Below are 24,310 nucleotides of genomic sequence, written 5' to 3'. Positions count from 1 at the left end.
AGAAAGCGGTTGTGTGAAAGCAGCGGCGGTAAAATAATCAGCAGTCAGTTGGCCGGAGCCGATCTGCGCGTATTTAAGGCAAGTTGCGTGCGTTTTGTAAAGTAAATCGTTTTGAGTTTTTGAAACAGCAAACACAAACCTAAAAATGTCTGGTCGTGGTAAAGGAGGTAAAGCCAAGGGAAAGAGCAAGACTCGTTCATCCCGTGCCGGACTTCAATTCCCCGTTGGTCGTATCCATCGTCTCCTCCGCAAGGGTAACTATTCGGAGAGAATTGGTGCCGGTGCACCCGTCTATTTGGCTGCCGTCATGGAATATTTGGCCGCTGAGGTTCTCGAGTTGGCTGGAAATGCTGCGAGAGACAACAAGAAATCCAGAATCATCCCCCGTCACTTGCAATTGGCCATCCGTAATGACGAAGAATTAAACAAATTCTTGGCCGGAGTGACCATTGCCCAGGGTGGTGTCCTTCCCAACATCCAAGCTGTACTTCTTCCCAAGAAGACCCAGAAAGCTGCCAAGTAAATTCTCTTATTCCCTTGACACAACACAAACGGCCCTTTTCAGGGCCACTCACATTTTCCCGAAATGTTTTTTGTCAATCTTACTTAATGCGATATTTTTCTTTCTGACTTTTGTGATTATTTATAAACTATTGTTTTTTTGTTTTTTTTTGCATTCATTATTTAACGCTCTTTCAGTAAATTTAATATAAAATTTAGCCCCATCATTTGAATTTCGTTTGAAGTAAATTGAAATGTCTTGTCATACGACATGCGGTTAAAGTCAGTCGCCATCTTGTTTTGATTTCGCTTATTCTGTCTAAAGAGATTTTTTGTTGGGTTTCTCCATAACCTACTTGCATTAACTGCTCCCAATGGCAAACGTGAAACTACAGACTTTTAATCGACATCATATTTATAATATAATTATAAATGGTCATTTCGGGCCAGCCACATTTTCTCGAAATGTTTTTCGTGAATCTTACTTAATGCGATTTTTTATTTCTGACCTTTGTGATTCTTTATAAAATATTACTTTTCTTTTTTTTTTTTTTTTTTTTTTTTTTTGCGTTCATTGTTTTACGCACCTTCAGAAATTTTAATATAAAATTTGGGTTTGTATTACTGTACACAAAGATTCGAAAAAGTTGTCAAAAAACAAATATATGTTATCAAAAGCAAGATAAGTTACTTTTCTACCAAAGTGGATATATTTTTCGTGTTTTTATTCAATGTAACATGTTTATTCAGCTCGAAAAACATACAGTGTTTACCGATGTATTGGAAAATTCAAGATGGCGTCTGATTCTCTCTTTAACACGGTAAGTTTGGGAAACCCCGCCGAATATATATGTCAACCTATGTCACGGTAACATATATTGAGCGAGTTTTTAACACTATTTTATCTGGGTTTTTATTTATAACACCTTTTCCCAAACTTACCGTGTTAAAGAGAGAATCAGACGCCATCTTGAATTTTCCAATACATCGGTAAACACTATGTTTTTCGAGCTGAATAAATATGTTACATTGAATAAAAACACGAAAAATATATCCACTTTGGTAGAAAAGTAACTTATCTTGCCTTTGATAACATTTATTTGTTATATATTTGTTTTTTTGACAACTTTTTCGAATCTATGTTTACAGTAATACAAACCCGTCAGTCGCCATCTTGTTTTGATTTCGTTTATTCTGTCTAAAGAGATTTTTGTTGTGTTTCTCCATAACGCGCTTGCATTAACTGTTTCCAATGGCAAACACGAAAATACAGACTTTTAATCGACATATTTATAATATAATTATAAATGGTCATTTCGATTTCTTTTTAACTTAAAATAGATCCAGAAGTTGAATGATAAACCAATTGATTAAAGTGGTTTAATCGGAAAAAGTTCGTGAACAAATAACAGCGTTGCAAATAATTTAGTAGGGAATCAATTATTATTATTATTTTTTTTTTAACAAACAAACCAATGAGGTTAACCTTTATGGAGATGGTCCCAATGTCCGCCTCGTTCTGAGTTCGGGGAGAGGCCGTCTGACGTAGGCGGTGTTTAGGCAGAAAATTACCCCTCCATAAAATAAAGTGCACAGTTGTTAACTTTAAAAAACCCGTTCCAATAATTAGAATTTTTATTTTTTATTTTATTTTAAACACTTCAAATAATTAGAATTAAAAAAAAAAAAATAAACAGTTAAAATAATTAGAATTTTACACAAAGTAAACAGTTAAAATAATTAGAATTTTTGATAATTACACAGTTCACAAAATTAGAATATATAAAAAAAATAAACAGTTCAAATAATTAGAATTTTTGATAATTCAACAGTTTAAATAATTGGAATTTTACAAAATAGACAGTTCAAATAATTAGAATTTTTGATAATTCAACAGTTCAAATAATTGGAATTTTACAAAATAGACAGTTCAAATAATTAGAATTAAATAAAAAGCAAAAAAAAAAAAAAAAAAACAGTCCACATGATTAGAATAGTTCCACGTGGTTAGTTAACCCTGTAAAATTCTGCGGTTAGGGTAATTTTCTGCCTCGACACCGCCTACGTCAGACGGCCTCTCCCCGAACTCAGAACGAGGCAAACGTCGGGACCATATCTCCGTAAAGGATAACCCAAAAAACAAATAAATTTCATCAAAGGCGAGATAAGTTACTTTTCTACCTAAGTGGATAATTTTCTAATGTTTTATTTTATTTTATTTCATGTAACATGTTTATTCAGCTCGAAAAACATACAGTGTTTACCGATGTATTGGAAAATTTAAAATGGCGCCCGACTCTCTCTTTGACACGATAAGTTTGGGAAAAGGAGTTAAAAATAAAAATAAACTACACAAAATACTATTAGAAACTCGCTCGATATATGTTAACATGACATAGGCTGATATATTTTTGGTGAGTTTATAACAGTATTTTGTATATAATTTTATTTTTAACTCTTTTTCCCAAACTTATCGAATCAAAGAGGGAGTCGGTCGCCATTTTCAATTTTCCAATACATCATAAACACTGTATGTTTTACGAGCTGAACAAACATGTTACATTAAATAAAAACCGCTACTTAGGTAGAAAAGTAACTTATCTTGACTTTGATAACATTTCCTTATTTAGTTCTCATGAGAGATCATGCGACAGCAAGTTTTGCTTTAGGTTACTACTGTCTCAGGTTGAATAATTAATACAAGGGAGATCGGACTTCACATGTAATCATTCTTACTTGAGATCAAGTGACATTAAAATCATCATTCTCCACCTTTTAGTTGTTATTATTTTGCATGTATGATCAAGTGGCAACAAGCCAACATCATCCTATAATTTGCAGTCAATCGTTGTTACTTCAGTTTAAGTGCAAAATCTCCCCACTGACTAGAACTCTGAAATGTCATTGTGACTGAAAGCTGTTTATTTCAATAATTAAATAACATTTTCGACGACATATATCTGGTCATAAAATAATTTATTCTAATAAAAATGATTTGAATTCCTGGAAAAAAGGCATTTTATCTAAAATGGTACATGTGATTTAAGAACAATTTAAAAACTACTTTAAAATTAGAGTTCCAGCGAGAGGAAGTATTCATGAAACTTTTACTGTCTCAATTTTAATTTTAATACAAGGGAGATAACTTAGTTAAATTAATTCAGAGTTATTGAACTTCACATGTTACATTATCTGTAATCATTTTTTATTTGAGGTCGTGTGACATTAAAATCATCATTCTCCATATTTCAGTTGTTTGGAATTATTTATGTTGCATATTTGATCAAGTGGAAACAGCTCAACATCGTCCTATAATTTGCAGTCAAGTTTTGTTACTCCATTTCAAGTGGCAAGTCTCCCCACTGTCATGAGTTGTGAAATAAATTATTAACTGAAAGCTGATTATTTCAATAATATTTTAATAATGAAATAAAGATGGTCGCTATTCAAACCAATCACTGTTTGGCGTTCGATCGAATCGCATCTCTCATCACTACAAACTGTTTATATCTCAATAAAATATTTATTTTTCACCGTCTGATTATAACTTAACTAAATAATATCTCATACTTATAACGTATGCTGCTACACCGTTCACAAATGACATCATGAATCTGTAATTGTCGCACGATGAAACTTGCGCATACATCGACGGAAGTAAAAACTTGTATACAATTAGCCGCGAGTATTTTTTTTTAATTCCATAGTTATATGACTTTTAAATATTTTCAGCGAAATTGACTTTAACAAACCCGTCACACGCATCCTTTCCAGTTTTTATTTTTTTCTATTAAAACCCGAACTTATAAATATTCTTTTGAGAAATAAAAAAAAAACAAAAAAAAAACGCCTTTTTATGATCACGCCTTGCTAACGCATAATAAATAACTACAAGTAATATAATTATGTAGATTTGCACTTGCTGTCACTTGATCTAAAATACAAAGTAAATAAAGCTAATGGAATAATATGGACAAAGATGGAACACAAGACTTGTAAGCATTTAAACTGTCAAATAGGTCGTTTTTTGGCTTTTGAAATACTTGACAAATTCACAATTATTACAAGATTTGAAGTATTTATATTTTATAGAGATTTAAACCTTCTTAGTTATGGTTTTGTGACGATTTTATTCAACCAATGATTTAATGACTAAACGATTCAACCTTCAAAATCCTATTTGTATAATATTCTGCTTGTTCCTTTCTTAATTAGTTCATACTTTACGCTTTGGAAAAAGCCAAATAACTTTTAAAGGCTAAAATGTGAAAAAAAAAAAAAAAAAAAAAAAAAAATGCCAAATTCACTAATTTTCGCTTATAAAAGATCATCTGGCAACTCGGAACAAGAATAAATGACTGGCCACAGTTTGATGTAGCCTCGTTTTCACTTTCACATATCATTATGATAATATATGATAATTGTTGTAATGGTGTGAGAAAAGAACGCGTAGTAATTTCGAAGTGCATGGTTTTTAACCCCCTCCTCCCTCCGCAAAAAAAGTGGATGAAATTTTACATAATAAATGAACATTCAAATGAAGCAGGGCAAAGTAAATTAAAGTTTGTCTCTTACAATGTGACTTCATTATCAGTATTGAACTATGCAGCACAATATTACTTTCAGAGCATTTATTGGTATTTATTAATTTATCTCATTTGGGTTCTTCTTTATTTTAAATATAATGGACACCATTTCCATAGAAATGTTAATAAACTCATATTTGCTACATGTTATTGGATTTTCATTCTAAAATATTTTTTGCACTATCCAGAAAAATATCAATTTAATCAAAACAAAATTGTTGATTAAATACATTTCATAACAACCATTTTTTACACACATCCATAAATTCTGTATCAATCTGTAAAGTAAATAACATTTGTAAATAATTCATTTTATTCTGTAGTATTTTTATCTAATATCTATTTTTACTTATCTTTTATGTAATTCCTATTAAATACGGAAATCTAAAATGAAAAGATATTTTTAACGCAAGAAGCTTTGGTATTTTTAAAAAATCCCTTTTTATTAAATAAGTTCGTCTACAATTAATGCTTTTGTGTTTGTTTATTTCTGTTTATTTGTGGAGTTTTCGACTAACTTTGCTAATAAATTATAAATGAAAAAGATTTTATTTCAACTGTAAAGAAAACTTTAATGTACACACAAAATCATTTAAAATAATCTTTCGTACGCCTTTTTTTTTTCTCCACAACAGCTGTCATATAGTCATAATATTGTCTGTTTTATAATCTGGGAAATATAAGGGAAATAACTTAGTTAAATAAGTTTTGAGGTATCGAACCTTTTAAGTAAAGATTTATTTATTTTATTTAAGATAAAGTGATATTGAAGTCATCCATTCTCCACATTTCAGTTGTTCCAGCCAACATTTTTTGTTACTTCAGTACAAGTGACAACACTTTTTATTAATTGAAAGTTGATTTTATTTTAATAGTTAAATAACATTAGAAACACATTTCCAACGATATATATATCTCGCCATAAAATAATTTACTGTAAAAACGATAATTGGCAATTTATATTTGTTTGTATTACAAATAATAAAATAAAACTTTTCTATTGTGATATTTTTATTATTTAAATGTCTTTTTTGGATGGGATAATATATTTTAAATGGTTTATTTACAATTTCTTCTATAATTGGAATATTTTTATTTTCTTGCTTAAACTCTTTTTACACAGTTTATATGAAACTATTTTTAAAATACTTTATTTTATCTTTCTTATTAGTATAATAGTTTTCTAATGAACAGAAACATATAAAATTTGAATTTAGTAAACATAATAATAACGTATATAAATAGAGAATATTTGCGAATGACACTCAGTGGACAAAAATGATGAGGTTTCTTTGTTGGATTGTACGGCAGATCAACCCTTGGAGTCATTTTATGCAGATTATCTTTGGATTTAGAGTTATTAATTCATGCTGTAGCTGACATACGAGTGATATGTTCTTTTTAAAGTTTTGATAAGATTCTTTTAACGGTATGGTTTTGTTTTGTTTTACGGTACATCATTTTTTGTAGTTATTTATAATAATTACTTTAAATTGCAGTTTATTACTAATCTATTCAATCTACTGCTCGGTGAAACCTCGTAGGAAATATTTGGTGTCAAAAATCATGCAAAGTTTATTTGGACGGAATCGCCAAATTGGCTGACAGTTTTTACCTGTCACCAAGTAATAGCTCGAATAGGTCAATATGTATAAACGCAACTTTTGGAATATCAGTTTGTTCTTGCTAGATGTTTAACTTCAGGCAAGTCCTTAGCAAACAAATTAATAGATTTGTCAACTTTGAAAGAATGTAAGTTTACTAAAACTAAAATGCATTTCTATTCCATGAAAAATAAAATACTTTTAGCTATTGAATAAATTTAATAAGTGAAGGTTTTTATTACTGTGAACAGATTCGAAAACAAATATATAACAAATAAATGTTATCAAAGGAAGGCAAGATAAGCTACTTTTCTACCTAACTGGATATGTTTTTATTTAATGTAACATGTTTATTCAGCTCGAAAAACATACAGTGTTTACCGATGTATGGGAAAATTAAACTTGGCACACGACTTTCTCTTTGACACGGTAAGTTTGGAAAAAGGAGTTAAAACTATAAAACCGGACAAAATACTGTTAGAAACACTCGCTCAATATATGTTACCGTGACATATATTCCATGGGTTTTTTTAACATTATTTTATCTTGGGCGCCATTTTCAATTTTCCAAATACATCGGTAAACACCATGTTTTTCGCGCTGATTAAACATGTTACATTCAATAAAGACACTAAAAACATACCCAATTAGGTAGAAAAGTAATCTATCTTGCCTTTGATAACATTTATTTGTTATACATTTGGTTTTGACAACTTTTTTGTAATCTGTGTACAGTAATACAAACACAAATAAATTTGTTTACGAAGATTATTAGGAAATGCGGAAATTAGAACCGAACATCATGAATGAATATAAATTGCCTAAGAACAATTGATGTCGAAAAATGTTGTTTCACCTATAAATACACCTAAAGAGGAAAATCACATTGAAAAAAGTACATTGACGGAATATAGAATATATGAAAAACATAAAAAATCGCATTAAATTACAAACAAGAGTAAAGAAAAACTTTCATAATAAATTTGTGGCCCTGAAAAGGGCCGTTTGAATATGAAGAGAGATAATAAATTTAAGCTCTCTCGCCTCGGATACGACGAGCCAATTGGATGTCCTTCGGCATGATGGTGACACGTTTGGCGTGGATGGCACACAAGTTGGTGTCTTCGAAAAGACCAACCAAGTAAGCTTCACTGGCCTCCTGAAGAGCCATCACAGAAGAACTCTGGAAACGGAGATCGGTCTTGAAGTCTTGGGCGATTTCACGAACCAAACGTTGGAAGGGAAGTTTCCTGATGAGAAGCTCAGTGGATTTTTGATAACGTCTGATCTCACGGAGAGCTACAGTACCGGGCCTGTAACGATGGGGTTTCTTCACTCCACCAGTGGCTGGAGCACTTTTACGCGCCGCTTTGGTAGCCAACTGTTTACGAGGAGCTTTTCCTCCGGTGGATTTACGAGCGGTCTGCTTAGTACGAGCCATTATGAAACAACTACTACTTCAAATGATGAATTTCACCAGCACGACCGTTACACCTTTTTATATGGGTTGTTATCAGCTGCTGCTGCTGCTACTTTTCTTTGTTAGATGCGCGCAAGATGTTCAAATATTTCCCTTTATTCTCATTGGTAATAAGGAATCACGTGGGGTGCTTTCAACTAGGTCCGCCGGATTTTGTGCGGAGACCTATATATAGTGAATTTGATTTGTTGTCCGCCGTACATTAGTATTTTCCTACTACTACTTTAATTGACAACAAGATGTCTGGTCGCGGAAAGGGAGGAAAAGGTTTAGGAAAAGGAGGCGCTAAGCGTCATCGTAAAGTACTTCGTGATAACATCCAGGGTATCACGAAACCCGCTATCCGTCGTCTTGCCCGTCGAGGTGGTGTGAAACGTATCTCTGGTCTGATCTACGAAGAAACTCGTGGTGTCCTGAAAGTTTTCCTTGAAAATGTCATCCGTGATGCCGTCACCTACACCGAACACGCCAAGAGGAAGACTGTCACCGCCATGGATGTCGTCTATGCTCTGAAGAGACAAGGAAGAACCCTTTACGGATTCGGAGGTTAAACCATTATTTGACCCAAGACAAAACGAACCAAACCAAACGGCCCTTTTCAGGGCCACCAACTTTTTCCGAAAAGTATTTTTCCAAATCTAACTTTTATGCGTTTATCTTTTCATAACGTCTAATTTGATGGGTTTTTTTAAAACCCTTTTTTCATTATTCTGTATAATTCGCTTTTTTATTTTTTTTTTCATTGCAGACATGAATAATTAGCTATTCTGTTTAAAAACTTCAGATTAAAAATAATTTTCCAATTATAACAAAAGTATTAATCCCCATGTACTAACTTTCAATTTTTATAATTCTGTCTTAAGCAAATATGGTATCCAGGTTTTGAAATTATTTATGTCACTCAAAAAGAAAAAAAATCCTATAATTTTAAATAACATTGTTTTTAGGCAAGAATTTTAGTTAAATTATCTGGGGAAATATTCAAAATAAAGTGGGGAAATTTTATCAGTTCTCAAAGATAATGACTGGAATTTAAAAAAAAGAAAGTGATGATAATAAAATTGCATATATTTCTTCTTTATATCTAATCGATTCATGTTTTTTGATCATCGTTGGTGTCTTTTAATCAGGTGGTAATTCAATTAAGTAAATTCATTTTTAACTAAAAGCATATTTAGGTGGTTATATTGATGGGGTTTGACTCACGTGACAAGTGAATTCTACAGATTTCATTTTAATAAACACTTACAAAACCAAACGTTCTCTATTATAACTGCCCAACTCATAATAATTCCGAGTAGCAATATTATTTTAATAAACATTTCAGTTTATTTGATAAATAAATGTTTGGAAAAAACAATTGAACAGTAGTGATAGAAATCCATCCATTAGATGCAGCCATCTTGTTTTCGCTCCAACTTATCAACAAGGCAATACTTATGTTTTAAATACAGATACTTTAAAATAAGTTACAACATCAAAATCCTATTCAGGTAAGGAGAAAATTTATCTTGCCTTTGGTTACATTTTGTTTTTTTGTTTCTTACTATTTTTTCGTTTCTGTTAAATAAATGCCCTTTTTTTTTAATCAATATATGTCCTCAAAATTTAACAAAATACTGGTAGAGAAGCAGCACTCAGTAAATGTCAATGTGACAATATGGATCTGAGATTTGTGCACATTTTGAAATTGTTCACTTCTGGAAAATACTTTTACAAATAAAATCGGTACTTTATTGAGAAAGATGCGAAATATGTCAGTTAAAAAACTAATTTACGGACATTTTTATTGCTAAAATTCGACTAGAAACTTTTCCGTCATTTTGTTTTTTTGTTTTAATGTAAACTAACATTTTCAACAGATAAGTTTTCCTATTTCGAACTGTAATATTTTGCATATATCTCAATATAAATAAGCACCCGACAATTTTTAAAGATCGTTAAAAAATATTTGACGGCTTATTATACAAGACCCAAGAGTTATGTCCCTTTGTTTAATATAGTAATAGTGAAGTTATTGTTTTGTAATAAAATAACGGGAGATAACTAACAACTCAATTTGGTAAATTTTCTTTCAGTAATTATTTTTTAACCGATTATTTTTCGTAATTTTGGAGAGTTTCTTTCTAAATAAATATGTAGTAAACTTCAAATTTTAAAAACAAGCTATTAAAAACTCATGTCGAAATATTTGCAAGCAAAGTCAAAAAAGAATTACTACATATCCTTACATTTTGCTACAAAAATGGCGGGAAATTGTGCCTTGAAATGATTTTCCTGATTCTCGAAAACGGAATTAATATATATATTCTCTCTCAAATCGAAATCGAAAGATTCTAATAAACAAATACGCAGCAGATTTCATAGAAAATAACCCCGAACAAAATTAATAAGGTAAATAAAAAACAAAAACAAAATAAGTAAAATGAATAAATTCTATTGAAATAAAAATAAAATGATTTTTCTGTGACCCCTGTGTGTATGACACAGCACATGTACGTCTGTGTGCATATATTAGTAATACAATATTACATAGGATGATGCAGAAGTATAGGCAACATGACGTCCGCAGCAAACTATCAAAAACATTTTTTTTTTTTAAGTCAAGTATTGTAACCCCATTTGGCTTTGTTTTACAATCCAGATACAAAAACGTTGCCAGAAAACAAATATATAACAAATAAATGTTAGAAAATGTAAGATAAGTTCGTTTTCTCTATAACTGGATAAGATTTCAATATTGTTTTTAATGTAAAATGTTTATTCTGTTCGAAAAGCAAGCATTGAACGCTACCGATGAACATGAAAAAATTGGCGCGATGTCTTTGAAGACTCGACAAAAACTTCAAAATAAGAAATAAAAGAATGGGGATTTGTTTTACAATACACGTGGTACGAAAAAATTTCAAATAACAAATGTTATTAAAGACAAGTTACTCTTCTACCTATCTGATAAAGTTTTTGTGGCTTTACTCACTTTAAAACGTTTATGCGGTTCGAAAAACTGTCTAGATTAAGGTGAACACAACAAAAACTTGCAGCGAATGTTTGAAATTTCGACGATGAGTTAAAGATTAATCGATTTATTTGGACAAAAACTAAGTTTTTTCTGTCGATTTTACAAGGGGTGTAATCTTTTAAATGCTATTTCGATTCTATATGATATGCAAGAACTGAACTCCGAAATTAAGATTTGAAGTTCGGATAGACAATAGAGAAAATTCAAAGATATTCGCACATTAGAAGAAACGATTAATTTAGAATGAGTAGAATTTATCTTTTAAAAACTTTTAATGTTGGTTACTTGCTTGGTTGGCATTGATTACGTATTAGCTCTATTTTTTCTTTAATTATTTAAAAGCTTACTTTTTAAAAATTTCAGACGTTAAATGAATGCCCGTTAAAATCCAAAACAAAAATATTTCAGTTAATATTTAAGTGCATATTATAATGCGATTGTTTTTTTTTTTTTTTTTTGTTAATGTGATTGTACGGATAACGAATAAGAAAGCTGGAAAAAATTTATAAATTCAAATAAAAACAATACAGGAAATGCAGGTTTGTATTACTGTACACATAGATTCGAAAAAGTTGTCAAAAAACAAATAAATGTTATCAAAGGGAAGCTTAGTTGGGTTTGTATTACTGTACACATAGATTCGAAAAAGTTGTCAAAAAAAACAAATATATAACAAATAAATGTTATCAAAGGCAAGATAAGTTACTTTTCTACCAAAGTGGATATATTTTTCGTGTTTTTATTCAATGTAACATGTTTATTCAGCTCGAAAACCATACAGTGTTTACCGATGTATTGGAACATTCAAGATGGCGTCTTATTCTCTCTTTAACACGGTAAGTGTGGGAAAAGATGTTATAAATAAAAAACGGGATAAAATACTGTTAAAAACTCGCTCAATGTTACCGTGACATATATTCGGCGGGTTTTTAATAGTATTTTGTCTAGTTTTTTATTTATAACACCTTTTCCCAAACTTACCGTGTTAAAGAGAGTGTGAGACGCCATCTTGAATTTTCCAATACATCGGTAAACACTGTATATTTTTCGAGCTGAATAAATATGTTACATTGAATAAAAACACAAAAAATACATCCAGTTTGGCAGAAAAGTAACTTATCTTGCCTTTGATAACATTTATTTGTTATATATTTGTTTTTTGACAACTTTTTCGAATCTATTTGTACAGTAATACAAAACCGCTTTTTTGTGTTTTTATTCAATGTAACACGTTTATTCAGCTCGAAAAACATGCAGTGTTTACCGATGTATTGGAAAATTCAAGATGGCGTCTGACTCTCTCTTTAACACGGTAAGTTTGGGAAAAGGTGTTATAAAAAATAAACTAGACAAAACACTATTAAAAACCCACCTAATATATATCAACTTATGTCATGGTAACATATATTGAGCGAATTTCTAACAGTATTTTATCTAATTTATTATTTATAACACCTTTTCCCGAACTTACCGTGTTAAAGAGAGAGTTGGACGCCATTTTGAATTTTCCAATACATCGGTAAATACTGTACGTTTTTCGAGCTGAATAAACATGCTACATTGAATAAAAACACGAAAATTATTTCCAGTTTAGTAGAAAAGTAACTTATCTTGTCTTTGATAACATTTATTTGTTATATATTTGTATTTTTGACAACTTTTCCGAATCTTTGTGTACAGTAATAGAAACCCGGAAATGCTAACATTTATATTAAGATTGACTTAAATTTACAAGTTCACAAATAAAAAAAATACAAATATAATTTAAGACTTTCTTTCCCTAATCGTGAACAAATATAAGTAATATTTACGCCATAGAAAGAGATGGGAATATTTATGAAATCTAAACTGTGAATAATCGCATTAAAACATAGAAAGTGAAGAAACATTCGTGAAAAAATGTGTGGCCCTGAAAAGGGCCGTTTTGGGAATGTGTTTTCTTTGGAAGGAAACGCTTTTTACTTGGCGCTGGTGTATTTGGTGACAGCTTTGGTTCCCTCAGAGACAGCATGTTTAGCCAACTCACCAGGGAGAAGGAGACGGACAGCGGTCTGGACCTCACGGCTGCTAAGTGTTCTTTTCTTGCTGTAATGGGACAGACGACTGGCTTCATTAGCGATTCTCTCAAAAAGATCGTTAACAAAACTGTTCATAATAGACATGGCTTTGCTAGAAATTCCAGTGTCAGGATGAACTTGTTTCATTACTTTGTAAATGTAGATGGAATAACTTTCCTTCCTCTTCTTTCTCTTTTTCTTGCCATCACGAGCAGGTTTAGCCTTACCGGCTTTCTTAGCGCCTTTCTTGCTAACTTCAGTGGGGGGAGCCATTTCGACGATACACGAATGTGAAGGCAACTTTATTCTCTTCCCTTTTTATACGAAACACGCTGGCTCCCAGCAACAATCACAATTTTCTCTCTCAAATCTCTCGTATTTGATTGGTCAGAAACTAGCAACAAAAACTACACAACTTGTGAAAGCACTTAAAACAGACAAAAAAAAAGAAAGCGGTTGTGTGAAAGCGGCGGTAAAATAATCAGCAGTCAGTTGGCCGGAGCCGATCTGCGCGTATTTAAGGCAAGTTGCGTGCGTTTTGTAAAGTAAATCGTTTTGAGTTTTTGAAACAGCAAACACAAACCTAAAAATGTCTGGTCGTGGTAAAGGAGGTAAAGCCAAGGGAAAGAGCAAGACTCGTTCATCCCGTGCCGGACTTCAATTCCCCGTTGGTCGTATCCATCGTCTCCTCCGCAAGGGTAACTATTCGGAGAGAATTGGTGCCGGTGCACCCGTCTATTTGGCTGCCGTCATGGAATATTTGGCCGCTGAGGTTCTCGAGTTGGCTGGAAATGCTGCGAGAGACAACAAGAAATCCAGAATCATCCCCCGTCACTTGCAATTGGCCATCCGTAATGACGAAGAATTAAACAAATTCTTGGCCGGAGTGACCATTGCCCAGGGTGGTGTCCTTCCCAACATCCAAGCTGTACTTCTTCCCAAGAAGACCCAGAAAGCTGCCAAGTAAATTCTCTTATTCCCTTGACACAACACAAACGGCCCTTTTCAGGGCCACTCACATTTTCCCGAAATGTTTTTTGTCAATCTTACTTAATGCGATTTTTTTCTTTCTGACTTTTGTGATTATTTATAAACTATTGTTTTTTTGTTTTTTTTGCATTCATTATTTAACGCTCTTTCAGTAAATTTAATATAAAATTTAGCCCCATCATTTGAATTTCGTTTGAAGTAAATTGAAATGTCTTGTCATACGACATGCGGTTAAAGTCAGTCGCCATCTTGTTTTGATTTCGCTTATTCTGTCTAAAGAGATTTTTTGTTGGGTTTCTCCATAACCTACTTGCATTAACTGCTCCCAATGGCAAACGTGAAACTACAGACTTTTAATCGACATCATATTTATAATATAATTATAAATGGTCATTTCGGGCCAGCCACATTTTCTCGAAATGTTTTTCGTGAATCTTACTTAATGCGATTTTTTATTTCTGACCTTTGTGATTCTTTATAAAATATTACTTTTCTTTTCTTTTTTTTTTTTTTTTTTTTTGCGTTCATTGTTTTACGCACCTTCAGAAATTTTAATATAAAATTTGGGTTTGTATTACTGTACACAAAGATTCGAAAAAGTTGTCAAAAAACAAATATATGTTATCAAAAGCAAGATAAGTTACTTTTCTACCAAACTGGATATATTTTTCGTGTTTTTATTCAATGTAACATGTTTATTCAGCTCGAAAAACATACAGTGTTTACCGATGTATTGGAAAATTCAAGATGGCGTCTGATTCTCTCTTTAACACGGTAAGTTTGGGAAACCCCGCCGAATATATATGTCAACCTATGTCACGGTAACATATATTGAGCGAGTTTTTAACACTATTTTATCTGGGTTTTTATTTATAACACCTTTTCCCAAACTTACCGTGTTAAAGAGAGAATCAGACGCCATCTTGAATTTTCCAATACATCGGTAAACACTATGTTTTTCGAGCTGAATAAATATGTTACATTGAATAAAAACACGAAAAATATATCCACTTTGGTAGAAAAGTAACTTATCTTGCCTTTGATAACATTTATTTGTTATATATTTGTTTTTTTGACAACTTTTTCGAATCTATGTTTACAGTAATACAAACCCGTCAGTCGCCATCTTGTTTTGATTTCGTTTATTCTGTCTAAAGAGATTTTTGTTGTGTTTCTCCATAACGCGCTTGCATTAACTGTTTCCAATGGCAAACACGAAAATACAGACTTTTAATCGACATATTTATAATATAATTATAAATGGTCATTTCGATTTCTTTTTAACTTAAACTAGATCCAGAAGTTGAATGATAAACCAATTGATTAAAGTGGTTTAATCGGAAAAAGTTCGTGAACAAATAACAGCGTTGCAAATAATTTAGTAGGGAATCAATTATTATTTTTTTTTTTTTTTTAACAAACAAACCAATGAGGTTAACCTTTATGGAGATGGTCCCAATGTCCGCCTCGTTCTGAGTTCGGGGAGAGGCCGTCTGACGTAGGCGGTGTTTAGGCAGAAAGTTACCCCTCCATAAAATAAAGTGCACAGTTGTTAACTTTAAAAAACCCGTTCCAATAATTAGAATTTTTATTTTTTATTTTATTTTAAACACTTCAAATAATTAGAATTAAAAAAAAAAAAAATAAACAGTTAAAATAATTAGAATTTTACACAAAGTAAACAGTTAAAATAATTAGAATTTTTGATAATTACACAGTTCACAAAATTAGAATATATAAAAAAAATAAACAGTTCAAATAATTAGAATTTTTGATAATTCAACAGTTTAAATAATTGGAATTTTACAAAATAGACAGTTCAAATAATTAGAATTTTTGATAATTCAACAGTTCAAATAATTGGAATTTTACAAAATAGACAGTTCAAATAATTAGAATTAAATAAAAAGCAAAAAAAAAAAAAAAAAACAGTCCACATGATTAGAATAGTTCCACGTGGTTAGTTAACCCTGTAAAATTCTGCGGTTAGGGTAATTTTCTGCCTCGACACCGCCTACGTCAGACGGCCTCTCCCCGAACTCAGAACGAGGCAAACGTCGGGACCATATCTCCGTAAAGGATAACCCAAAAAACAAATAAATTTCATCAAAGGCGAGATAAGTTACTTTTCTACCTAAGTGGATAATTTTCTAATGTTTTATTTTATTTTATTTCATGTAACATGTTTATTCAGCTCGAAAAACATACAGTGTTTACCGATGTATTGGAAAATTTAAAATGGCGCCCGACTCTCTCTTTGACACGATAAGTTTGGGAAAAGGAGTTAAAAATAAAAATAAACTACACAAAATACTATTAGAAACTCGCTCGATATATGTTAACATGACATAGGCTGATATATTTTTGGTGAGTTTATAACAGTATTTTGTATATAATTTTATTTTTAACTCTTTTTCCCAAACTTATCGAATCAAAGAGGGAGTCGGTCGCCATTTTCAATTTTCCAATACATCATAAACACTGTATGTTTTACGAGCTGAACAAACATGTTACATTAAATAAAAACCGCTACTTAGGTAGAAAAGTAACTTATCTTGACTTTGATAACATTTCCTTATTTAGTTCTCATGAGAGATCATGCGACAGCAAGTTTTGCTTTAGGTTACTACTGTCTCAGGTTGAATAATTAATACAAGGGAGATCGGACTTCACATGTAATCATTCTTACTTGAGATCAAGTGACATTAAAATCATCATTCTCCACCTTTTAGTTGTTATTATTTTGCATGTATGATCAAGTGGCAACAAGCCAACATCATCCTATAATTTGCAGTCAATCGTTGTTACTTCAGTTTAAGTGCAAAATCTCCCCACTGACTAGAACTCTGAAATGTCATTGTGACTGAAAGCTGTTTATTTCAATAATTAAATAACATTTTCGACGACATATATCTGGTCATAAAATAATTTATTCTAATAAAAATGATTTGAATTCCTGGAAAAAAGGCATTTTATCTAAAATGGTACATGTGATTTAAGAACAATTTAAAAACTACTTTAAAATTAGAGTTCCAGCGAGAGGAAGTATTCATGAAACTTTTACTGTCTCAATTTTAATTTTAATACAAGGGAGATAACTTAGTTAAATTAATTCAGAGTTATTGAACTTCACATGTTACATTATCTGTAATCATTTTTTATTTGAGGTCGTGTGACATTAAAATCATCATTCTCCATATTTCAGTTGTTTGGAATTATTTATGTTGCATATTTGATCAAGTGGAAACAGCTCAACATCGTCCTATAATTTGCAGTCAAGTTTTGTTACTCCATTTCAAGTGGCAAGTCTCCCCACTGTCATGAGTTGTGAAATAAATTATTAACTGAAAGCTGATTATTTCAATAATATTTTAATAATGAAATAAAGATGGTCGCTATTCAAACCAATCACTGTTTGGCGTTCGATCGAATCGCATCTCTCATCACTACAAACTGTTTATATCTCAATAAAATATTTATTTTTCACCGTCTGATTATAACTTAACTAAATAATATCTCATACTTATAACGTATGCTGCTACACCGTTCACAAATGACATGATGAATCTGTAATTGTCGCACGATGAAACTTGCGCATACATCGACGGAAGTAAAAACTTGTATACAATTAGCCGCTAGTATTTTTTTTTAATTCCATAGTTATATGACTTTTAAATATTTTCAGCGAAATTGACTTTAACAAACCCGTCACACGCATCCTTTCCAGTTTTTATTTTTTTCTATTAAAACCCGAACTTATAAATATTCTTTTGAGAAATAAAAAAAAAACAAAAAAAAACGCCTTTTTATGATCACGCCTTGCTAACGCATAATAAATAACTACAAGTAATATAATTATGTAGATTTGCACTTGCTGTCACTTGATCTAAAATACAAAGTAAATAAAGCTAATGGAATAATATGGACAAAGATGGAACACAAGACTTGTAAGCATTTAAACTGTCAAATAGGTCGTTTTTTGGCTTTTGAAATACTTGACAAATTCACAATTATTACAAGATTTGAAGTATTTATATTTTATAGAGATTTAAACCTTCTTAGTTATGGTTTTGTGACGATTTTATTCAACCAATGATTTAATGACTAAACGATTCAACCTTCAAAATCCTATTTGTATAATATTCTGCTTGTTCCTTTCTTAATTAGTTCATACTTTACGCTTTGGAAAAAGCCAAATAACTTTTAAAGGCTAAAATGTGAAAAAAAAAAAAAAAAAAAAAAATGCCAAATTCACTAATTTTCACTTATAAAAGATCATCTGGCAACTCGGAACAAGAATAAATGACTGGCCACAGTTTGATGTAGCCTCGTTTTCACTTTCACATATCATTATGATAATATATGATAATTGTTGTAATGGTGTGAGAAAAGAACGCGTAGTAATTTCGAAGTGCATGGTTTTTAACCCCCTCCTCCCTCCGCAAAAAAAGTGGATGAAATTTTACATAATAAATGAACATTCAAATGAAGCAGGGCAAAGTAAATTAAAGTTTGTCTCTTACAATGTGACTTCATTATCAGTATTGAACTATGCAGCACAATATTACTTTCAGAGCATTTATTGGTATTTATTAATTTATCTCATTTGGGTTCTTCTTTATTTTAAATATAATGGACACCATTTCCATAGAAATGTTAATAAACTCATATTTGCTACATGTTATTGGATTTTCATTCTAAAATATTTTTTGCACTATCCAGAAAAATATCAATTTAATCAAAACAAAATTGTTGATTAAATACATTTCATAACAACCATTTTTTACACACATCCATAAATTCTGTATCAATCTGTAAAGTAAATAACATTTGTAAATAATTCATTTTATTCTGTAGTATTTTTATCTAATATCTATTTTTACTTATCTTTTATGTAATTCCTATTAAATACGGAAATCTAAAATGAAAAGATATTTTTAACGCAAGAAGCTTTGGTATTTTAAAAAAATCCCTTTTTATTAAATAAGTTCGTCTACAATTAATGCTTTTGTGTTTGTTTATTTCTGTTTATTTGTGGAGTTTTCGACTAACTTTGCTAATAAATTATAAATGAAAAAGATTTTATTTCAACTGTAAAGAAAACTTTAATGTACACACAAAATCATTTAAAATAATCTTTCGTACGCCTTTTTTTTTTTCTCCACAACAGCTGTCATATAGTCATAATATTGTCTGTTTTATAATCTGGGAAATATAAGGGAAATAACTTAGTTAAATAAGTTTTGAGGTATCGAACCTTTTAAGTAAAGATTTATTTATTTTATTTAAGATAAAGTGATATTGAAGTCATCCATTCTCCACATTTCAGTTGTTCCAGCCAACATTTTTTGTTACTTCAGTACAAGTGACAACACTTTTTATTAATTGAAAGTTGATTTTATTTTAATAGTTAAATAACATTAGAAACACATTTCCAACGATATATATATCTCGCCATAAAATAATTTACTGTAAAAACGATAATTGGCAATTTATATTTGTTTGTATTACAAATAATAAAATAAAACTTTTCTATTGTGATATTTTTATTATTTAAATGTCTTTTTTGGATGGGATAATATATTTTAAATGGTTTATTTACAATTTCTTCTATAATTGGAATATTTTTATTTTCTTGCTTAAACTCTTTTTACACAGTTTATATGAAACTATTTTTAAAATACTTTATTTTATCTTTCTTATTAGTATAATAGTTTTCTAATGAACAGAAACATATAAAATTTGAATTTAGTAAACATAATAATAACGTATATAAATAGAGAATATTTGCGAATGACACTCAGTGGACAAAAATGATGAGGTTTCTTTGTTGGATTGTACGGCAGATCAACCCTTGGAGTCATTTTATGCAGATTATCTTTGGATTTAGAGTTATTAATTCATGCTGTAGCTGACATACGAGTGATATGTTCTTTTTAAAGTTTTGATAAGATTCTTTTAACGGTATGGTTTTGTTTTGTTTTACGGTACATCATTTTTTGTAGTTATTTATAATAATTACTTTAAATTGCAGTTTATTACTAATCTATTCAATCTACTGCTCGGTGAAACCTCGTAGGAAATATTTGGTGTCAAAAATCATGCAAAGTTTATTTGGACGGAATCGCCAAATTGGCTGACAGTTTTTACCTGTCACCAAGTAATAGCTCGAATAGGTCAATATGTATAAACGCAACTTTTGGAATATCAGTTTGTTCTTGCTAGATGTTTAACTTCAGGCAAGTCCTTAGCAAACAAATTAATAGATTTGTCAACTTTGAAAGAATGTAAGTTTACTAAAACTAAAATGCATTTCTATTCCATGAAAAATAAAATACTTTTAGCTATTGAATAAATTTAATAAGTGAAGGTTTTTATTACTGTGAACAGATTCGAAAACAAATATATAACAAATAAATGTTATCAAAGGAAGGCAAGATAAGCTACTTTTCTACCTAACTGGATATGTTTTTATTTAATGTAACATGTTTATTCAGCTCGAAAAACATACAGTGTTTACCGATGTATGGGAAAATTAAACTTGGCACACGACTTTCTCTTTGACACGGTAAGTTTGGAAAAAGGAGTTAAAACTATAAAACCGGACAAAATACTGTTAGAAACACTCGCTCAATATATGTTACCGTGACATATATTCCATGGGTTTTTTTAACATTATTTTATCTTGGGCGCCATTTTCAATTTTCCAAATACATCGGTAAACACCATGTTTTTCGCGCTGATTAAACATGTTACATTCAATAAAGACACTAAAAACATACCCAATTAGGTAGAAAAGTAATCTATCTTGCCTTTGATAACATTTATTTGTTATACATTTGGTTTTGACAACTTTTTTGTAATCTGTGTACAGTAATACAAACACAAATAAATTTGTTTACGAAGATTATTAGGAAATGCGGAAATTAGAACCGAACATCATGAATGAATATAAATTGCCTAAGAACAATTGATGTCGAAAAATGTTGTTTCACCTATAAATACACCTAAAGAGGAAAATCACATTGAAAAAAGTACATTGACGGAATATAGAATATATGAAAAACATAAAAAATCGCATTAAATTACAAACAAGAGTAAAGAAAAACTTTCATAATAAATTTGTGGCCCTGAAAAGGGCCGTTTGAATATGAAGAGAGATAATAAATTTAAGCTCTCTCGCCTCGGATACGACGAGCCAATTGGATGTCCTTCGGCATGATGGTGACACGTTTGGCGTGGATGGCACACAAGTTGGTGTCTTCGAAAAGACCAACCAAGTAAGCTTCACTGGCCTCCTGAAGAGCCATCACAGAAGAACTCTGGAAACGGAGATCGGTCTTGAAGTCTTGGGCGATTTCACGAACCAAACGTTGGAAGGGAAGTTTCCTGATGAGAAGCTCAGTGGATTTTTGATAACGTCTGATCTCACGGAGAGCTACAGTACCGGGCCTGTAACGATGGGGTTTCTTCACTCCACCAGTGGCTGGAGCACTTTTACGCGCCGCTTTGGTAGCCAACTGTTTACGAGGAGCTTTTCCTCCGGTGGATTTACGAGCGGTCTGCTTAGTACGAGCCATTATGAAACAACTACTACTTCAAATGATGAATTTCACCAGCACGACCGTTACACCTTTTTATATGGGTTGTTATCAGCTGCTGCTGCTGCTACTTTTCTTTGTTAGATGCGCGCAAGATGTTCAAATATTTCCCTTTATTCTCATTGGTAATAAGGAATCACGTGGGGTGCTTTCAACTAGGTCCGCCGGATTTTGTGCGGAGACCTATATATAGTGAATTTGATTTGTTGTCCGCCGTACATTAGTATTTTCCTACTACTACTTTAATTGACAACAAGATGTCTGGTCGCGGAAAGGGAGGAAAAGGTTTAGGAAAAGGAGGCGCTAAGCGTCATCGTAAAGTACTTCGTGATAACATCCAGGGTATCACGAAACCCGCTATCCGTCGTCTTGCCCGTCGAGGTGGTGTGAAACGTATCTCTGGTCTGATCTACGAAGAAACTCGTGGTGTCCTGAAAGTTTTCCTTGAAAATGTCATCCGTGATGCCGTCACCTACACCGAACACGCCAAGAGGAAGACTGTCACCGCCATGGATGTCGTCTATGCTCTGAAGAGACAAGGAAGAACCCTTTACGGATTCGGAGGTTAAACCATTATTTGACCCAAGACAAAACGAACCAAACCAAACGGCCCTTTTCAGGGCCACCAACTTTTTCCGAAAAGTATTTTTCCAAATCTAACTTTTATGCGTTTATCTTTTCATAACGTCTAATTTGATGGGTTTTTTTAAAACCCTTTTTTCATTATTCTGTATAATTCGCTTTTTTATTTTTTTTTTCATTGCAGACATGAATAATTAGCTATTCTGTTTAAAAACTTCAGATTAAAAATAATTTTCCAATTATAACAAAAGTATTAATCCCCATGTACTAACTTTCAATTTTTATAATTCTGTCTTAAGCAAATATGGTATCCAGGTTTTGAAATTATTTATGTCACTCAAAAAGAAAAAAAATCCTATAATTTTAAATAACATTGTTTTTAGGCAAGAATTTTAGTTAAATTATCTGGGGAAATATTCAAAATAAAGTGGGGAAATTTTATCAGTTCTCAAAGATAATGACTGGAATTTAAAAAAAAGAAAGTGATGATAATAAAATTGCATATATTTCTTCTTTATATCTAATCGATTCATGTTTTTTGATCATCGTTGGTGTCTTTTAATCAGGTGGTAATTCAATTAAGTAAATTCATTTTTAACTAAAAGCATATTTAGGTGGTTATATTGATGGGGTTTGACTCACGTGACAAGTGAATTCTACAGATTTCATTTTAATAAACACTTACAAAACCAAACGTTCTCTATTATAACTGCCCAACTCATAATAATTCCGAGTAGCAATATTATTTTAATAAACATTTCAGTTTATTTGATAAATAAATGTTTGGAAAAAACAATTGAACAGTAGTGATAGAAATCCATCCATTAGATGCAGCCATCTTGTTTTCGCTCCAACTTATCAACAAGGCAATACTTATGTTTTAAATACAGATACTTTAAAATAAGTTACAACATCAAAATCCTATTCAGGTAAGGAGAAAATTTATCTTGCCTTTGGTTACATTTTGTTTTTTTGTTTCTTACTATTTTTTCGTTTCTGTTAAATAAATGCCCTTTTTTTTTAATCAATATATGTCCTCAAAATTTAACAAAATACTGGTAGAGAAGCAGCACTCAGTAAATGTCAATGTGACAATATGGATCTGAGATTTGTGCACATTTTGAAATTGTTCACTTCTGGAAAATACTTTTACAAATAAAATCGGTACTTTATTGAGAAAGATGCGAAATATGTCAGTTAAAAAACTAATTTACGGACATTTTTATTGCTAAAATTCGACTAGAAACTTTTCCGTCATTTTGTTTTTTTGTTTTAATGTAAACTAACATTTTCAACAGATAAGTTTTCCTATTTCGAACTGTAATATTTTGCATATATCTCAATATAAATAAGCACCCGACAATTTTTAAAGATCGTTAAAAAATATTTGACGGCTTATTATACAAGACCCAAGAGTTATGTCCCTTTGTTTAATATAGTAATAGTGAAGTTATTGTTTTGTAATAAAATAACGGGAGATAACTAACAACTCAATTTGGTAAATTTTCTTTCAGTAATTATTTTTTAACCGATTATTTTTCGTAATTTTGGAGAGTTTCTTTCTAAATAAATATGTAGTAAACTTCAAATTTTAAAAACAAGCTATTAAAAACTCATGTCGAAATATTTGCAAGCAAAGTCAAAAAAGAATTACTACATATCCTTACATTTTGCTACAAAAATGGCGGGAAATTGTGCCTTGAAATGATTTTCCTGATTCTCGAAAACGGAATTAATATATATATTCTCTCTCAAATCGAAATCGAAAGATTCTAATAAACAAATACGCAGCAGATTTCATAGAAAATAACCCCGAACAAAATTAATAAGGTAAATAAAAAACAAAAACAAAATAAGTAAAATGAATAAATTCTATTGAAATAAAAATAA

General features: G+C 31.1%; 6 protein-coding genes and 1 pseudogene across 7 annotated transcripts; 4 read left to right on the top strand and 3 right to left on the bottom strand.

Moving 5' to 3' along the window:
- The first annotated feature begins 3 nt into the window (after positions 1-3).
- Positions 4-5,623, top strand: LOC145303638 (histone H2A-like). The gene has a single exon (XM_080145199.1). The coding sequence runs from the start codon at positions 146-148 to the stop codon at positions 521-523; it is 378 nt and encodes a 125-aa protein (XP_080001325.1). The 5' UTR covers positions 4-145; the 3' UTR covers positions 524-5,623.
- Positions 5,624-7,545: 1,922 nt separating this feature from the next.
- Positions 7,546-8,140, bottom strand: LOC145240140 (histone H3). The gene has a single exon (XM_080103746.1). The coding sequence runs from the start codon at positions 8,130-8,132 to the stop codon at positions 7,722-7,724; it is 411 nt and encodes a 136-aa protein (XP_079959872.1). The 5' UTR covers positions 8,133-8,140; the 3' UTR covers positions 7,546-7,721.
- A 270-nt stretch (positions 8,141-8,410) lies between these two features.
- Positions 8,411-8,722, top strand: LOC145240223 (histone H4). Its single transcript, XM_080103805.1, has one exon. The coding sequence runs from the start codon at positions 8,411-8,413 to the stop codon at positions 8,720-8,722; it is 312 nt and encodes a 103-aa protein (XP_079959931.1).
- A 4,403-nt stretch (positions 8,723-13,125) lies between these two features.
- LOC145303637 (histone H2B, gonadal pseudogene) lies at positions 13,126-13,666 on the bottom strand (annotated as a pseudogene). The gene has a single exon (XR_013873753.1). The product of XR_013873753.1 is annotated as a histone H2B, gonadal pseudogene (transcript).
- A 1-nt stretch (position 13,667) lies between these two features.
- On the top strand, positions 13,668-14,477 carry LOC145303636 (histone H2A-like). Its single transcript, XM_080145198.1, has one exon. The coding sequence runs from the start codon at positions 13,837-13,839 to the stop codon at positions 14,212-14,214; it is 378 nt and encodes a 125-aa protein (XP_080001324.1). The 5' UTR covers positions 13,668-13,836; the 3' UTR covers positions 14,215-14,477.
- Positions 14,478-21,230: 6,753 nt separating this feature from the next.
- Positions 21,231-21,825, bottom strand: LOC145240139 (histone H3). The gene has a single exon (XM_080103745.1). The coding sequence runs from the start codon at positions 21,815-21,817 to the stop codon at positions 21,407-21,409; it is 411 nt and encodes a 136-aa protein (XP_079959871.1). The 5' UTR covers positions 21,818-21,825; the 3' UTR covers positions 21,231-21,406.
- Positions 21,826-22,095: 270 nt separating this feature from the next.
- Positions 22,096-22,407, top strand: LOC145240222 (histone H4). The gene has a single exon (XM_080103804.1). The coding sequence runs from the start codon at positions 22,096-22,098 to the stop codon at positions 22,405-22,407; it is 312 nt and encodes a 103-aa protein (XP_079959930.1).
- Positions 22,408-24,310: the final 1,903 nt, after the last annotated feature.

Source organism: Euprymna scolopes, chromosome 19 (genome assembly GCF_053919585.1).
Source record: "Euprymna scolopes isolate OS-2025 chromosome 19, ASM5391958v1, whole genome shotgun sequence".
Classification (NCBI taxonomy): Eukaryota; Metazoa; Mollusca; class Cephalopoda; order Sepiida; family Sepiolidae; genus Euprymna; species Euprymna scolopes.
This window is presented reverse-complemented; position numbering and strand designations above follow the sequence as displayed.

What these genes read in the sequence shown, in the direction of transcription:
- LOC145303638 (XM_080145199.1), top strand. Translation starts at nt 146, where the DNA reads ATGTCTGGTCGTGGTAAAGGAGGTAAAGCCAAGGGAAAGAGCAAGACT.
- LOC145240140 (XM_080103746.1), bottom strand. Translation starts at nt 8,132, where the DNA reads ATGGCTCGTACTAAGCAGACCGCTCGTAAATCCACCGGAGGAAAAGCT.
- LOC145240223 (XM_080103805.1), top strand. Translation starts at nt 8,411, where the DNA reads ATGTCTGGTCGCGGAAAGGGAGGAAAAGGTTTAGGAAAAGGAGGCGCT.
- LOC145303636 (XM_080145198.1), top strand. Translation starts at nt 13,837, where the DNA reads ATGTCTGGTCGTGGTAAAGGAGGTAAAGCCAAGGGAAAGAGCAAGACT.
- LOC145240139 (XM_080103745.1), bottom strand. Translation starts at nt 21,817, where the DNA reads ATGGCTCGTACTAAGCAGACCGCTCGTAAATCCACCGGAGGAAAAGCT.
- LOC145240222 (XM_080103804.1), top strand. Translation starts at nt 22,096, where the DNA reads ATGTCTGGTCGCGGAAAGGGAGGAAAAGGTTTAGGAAAAGGAGGCGCT.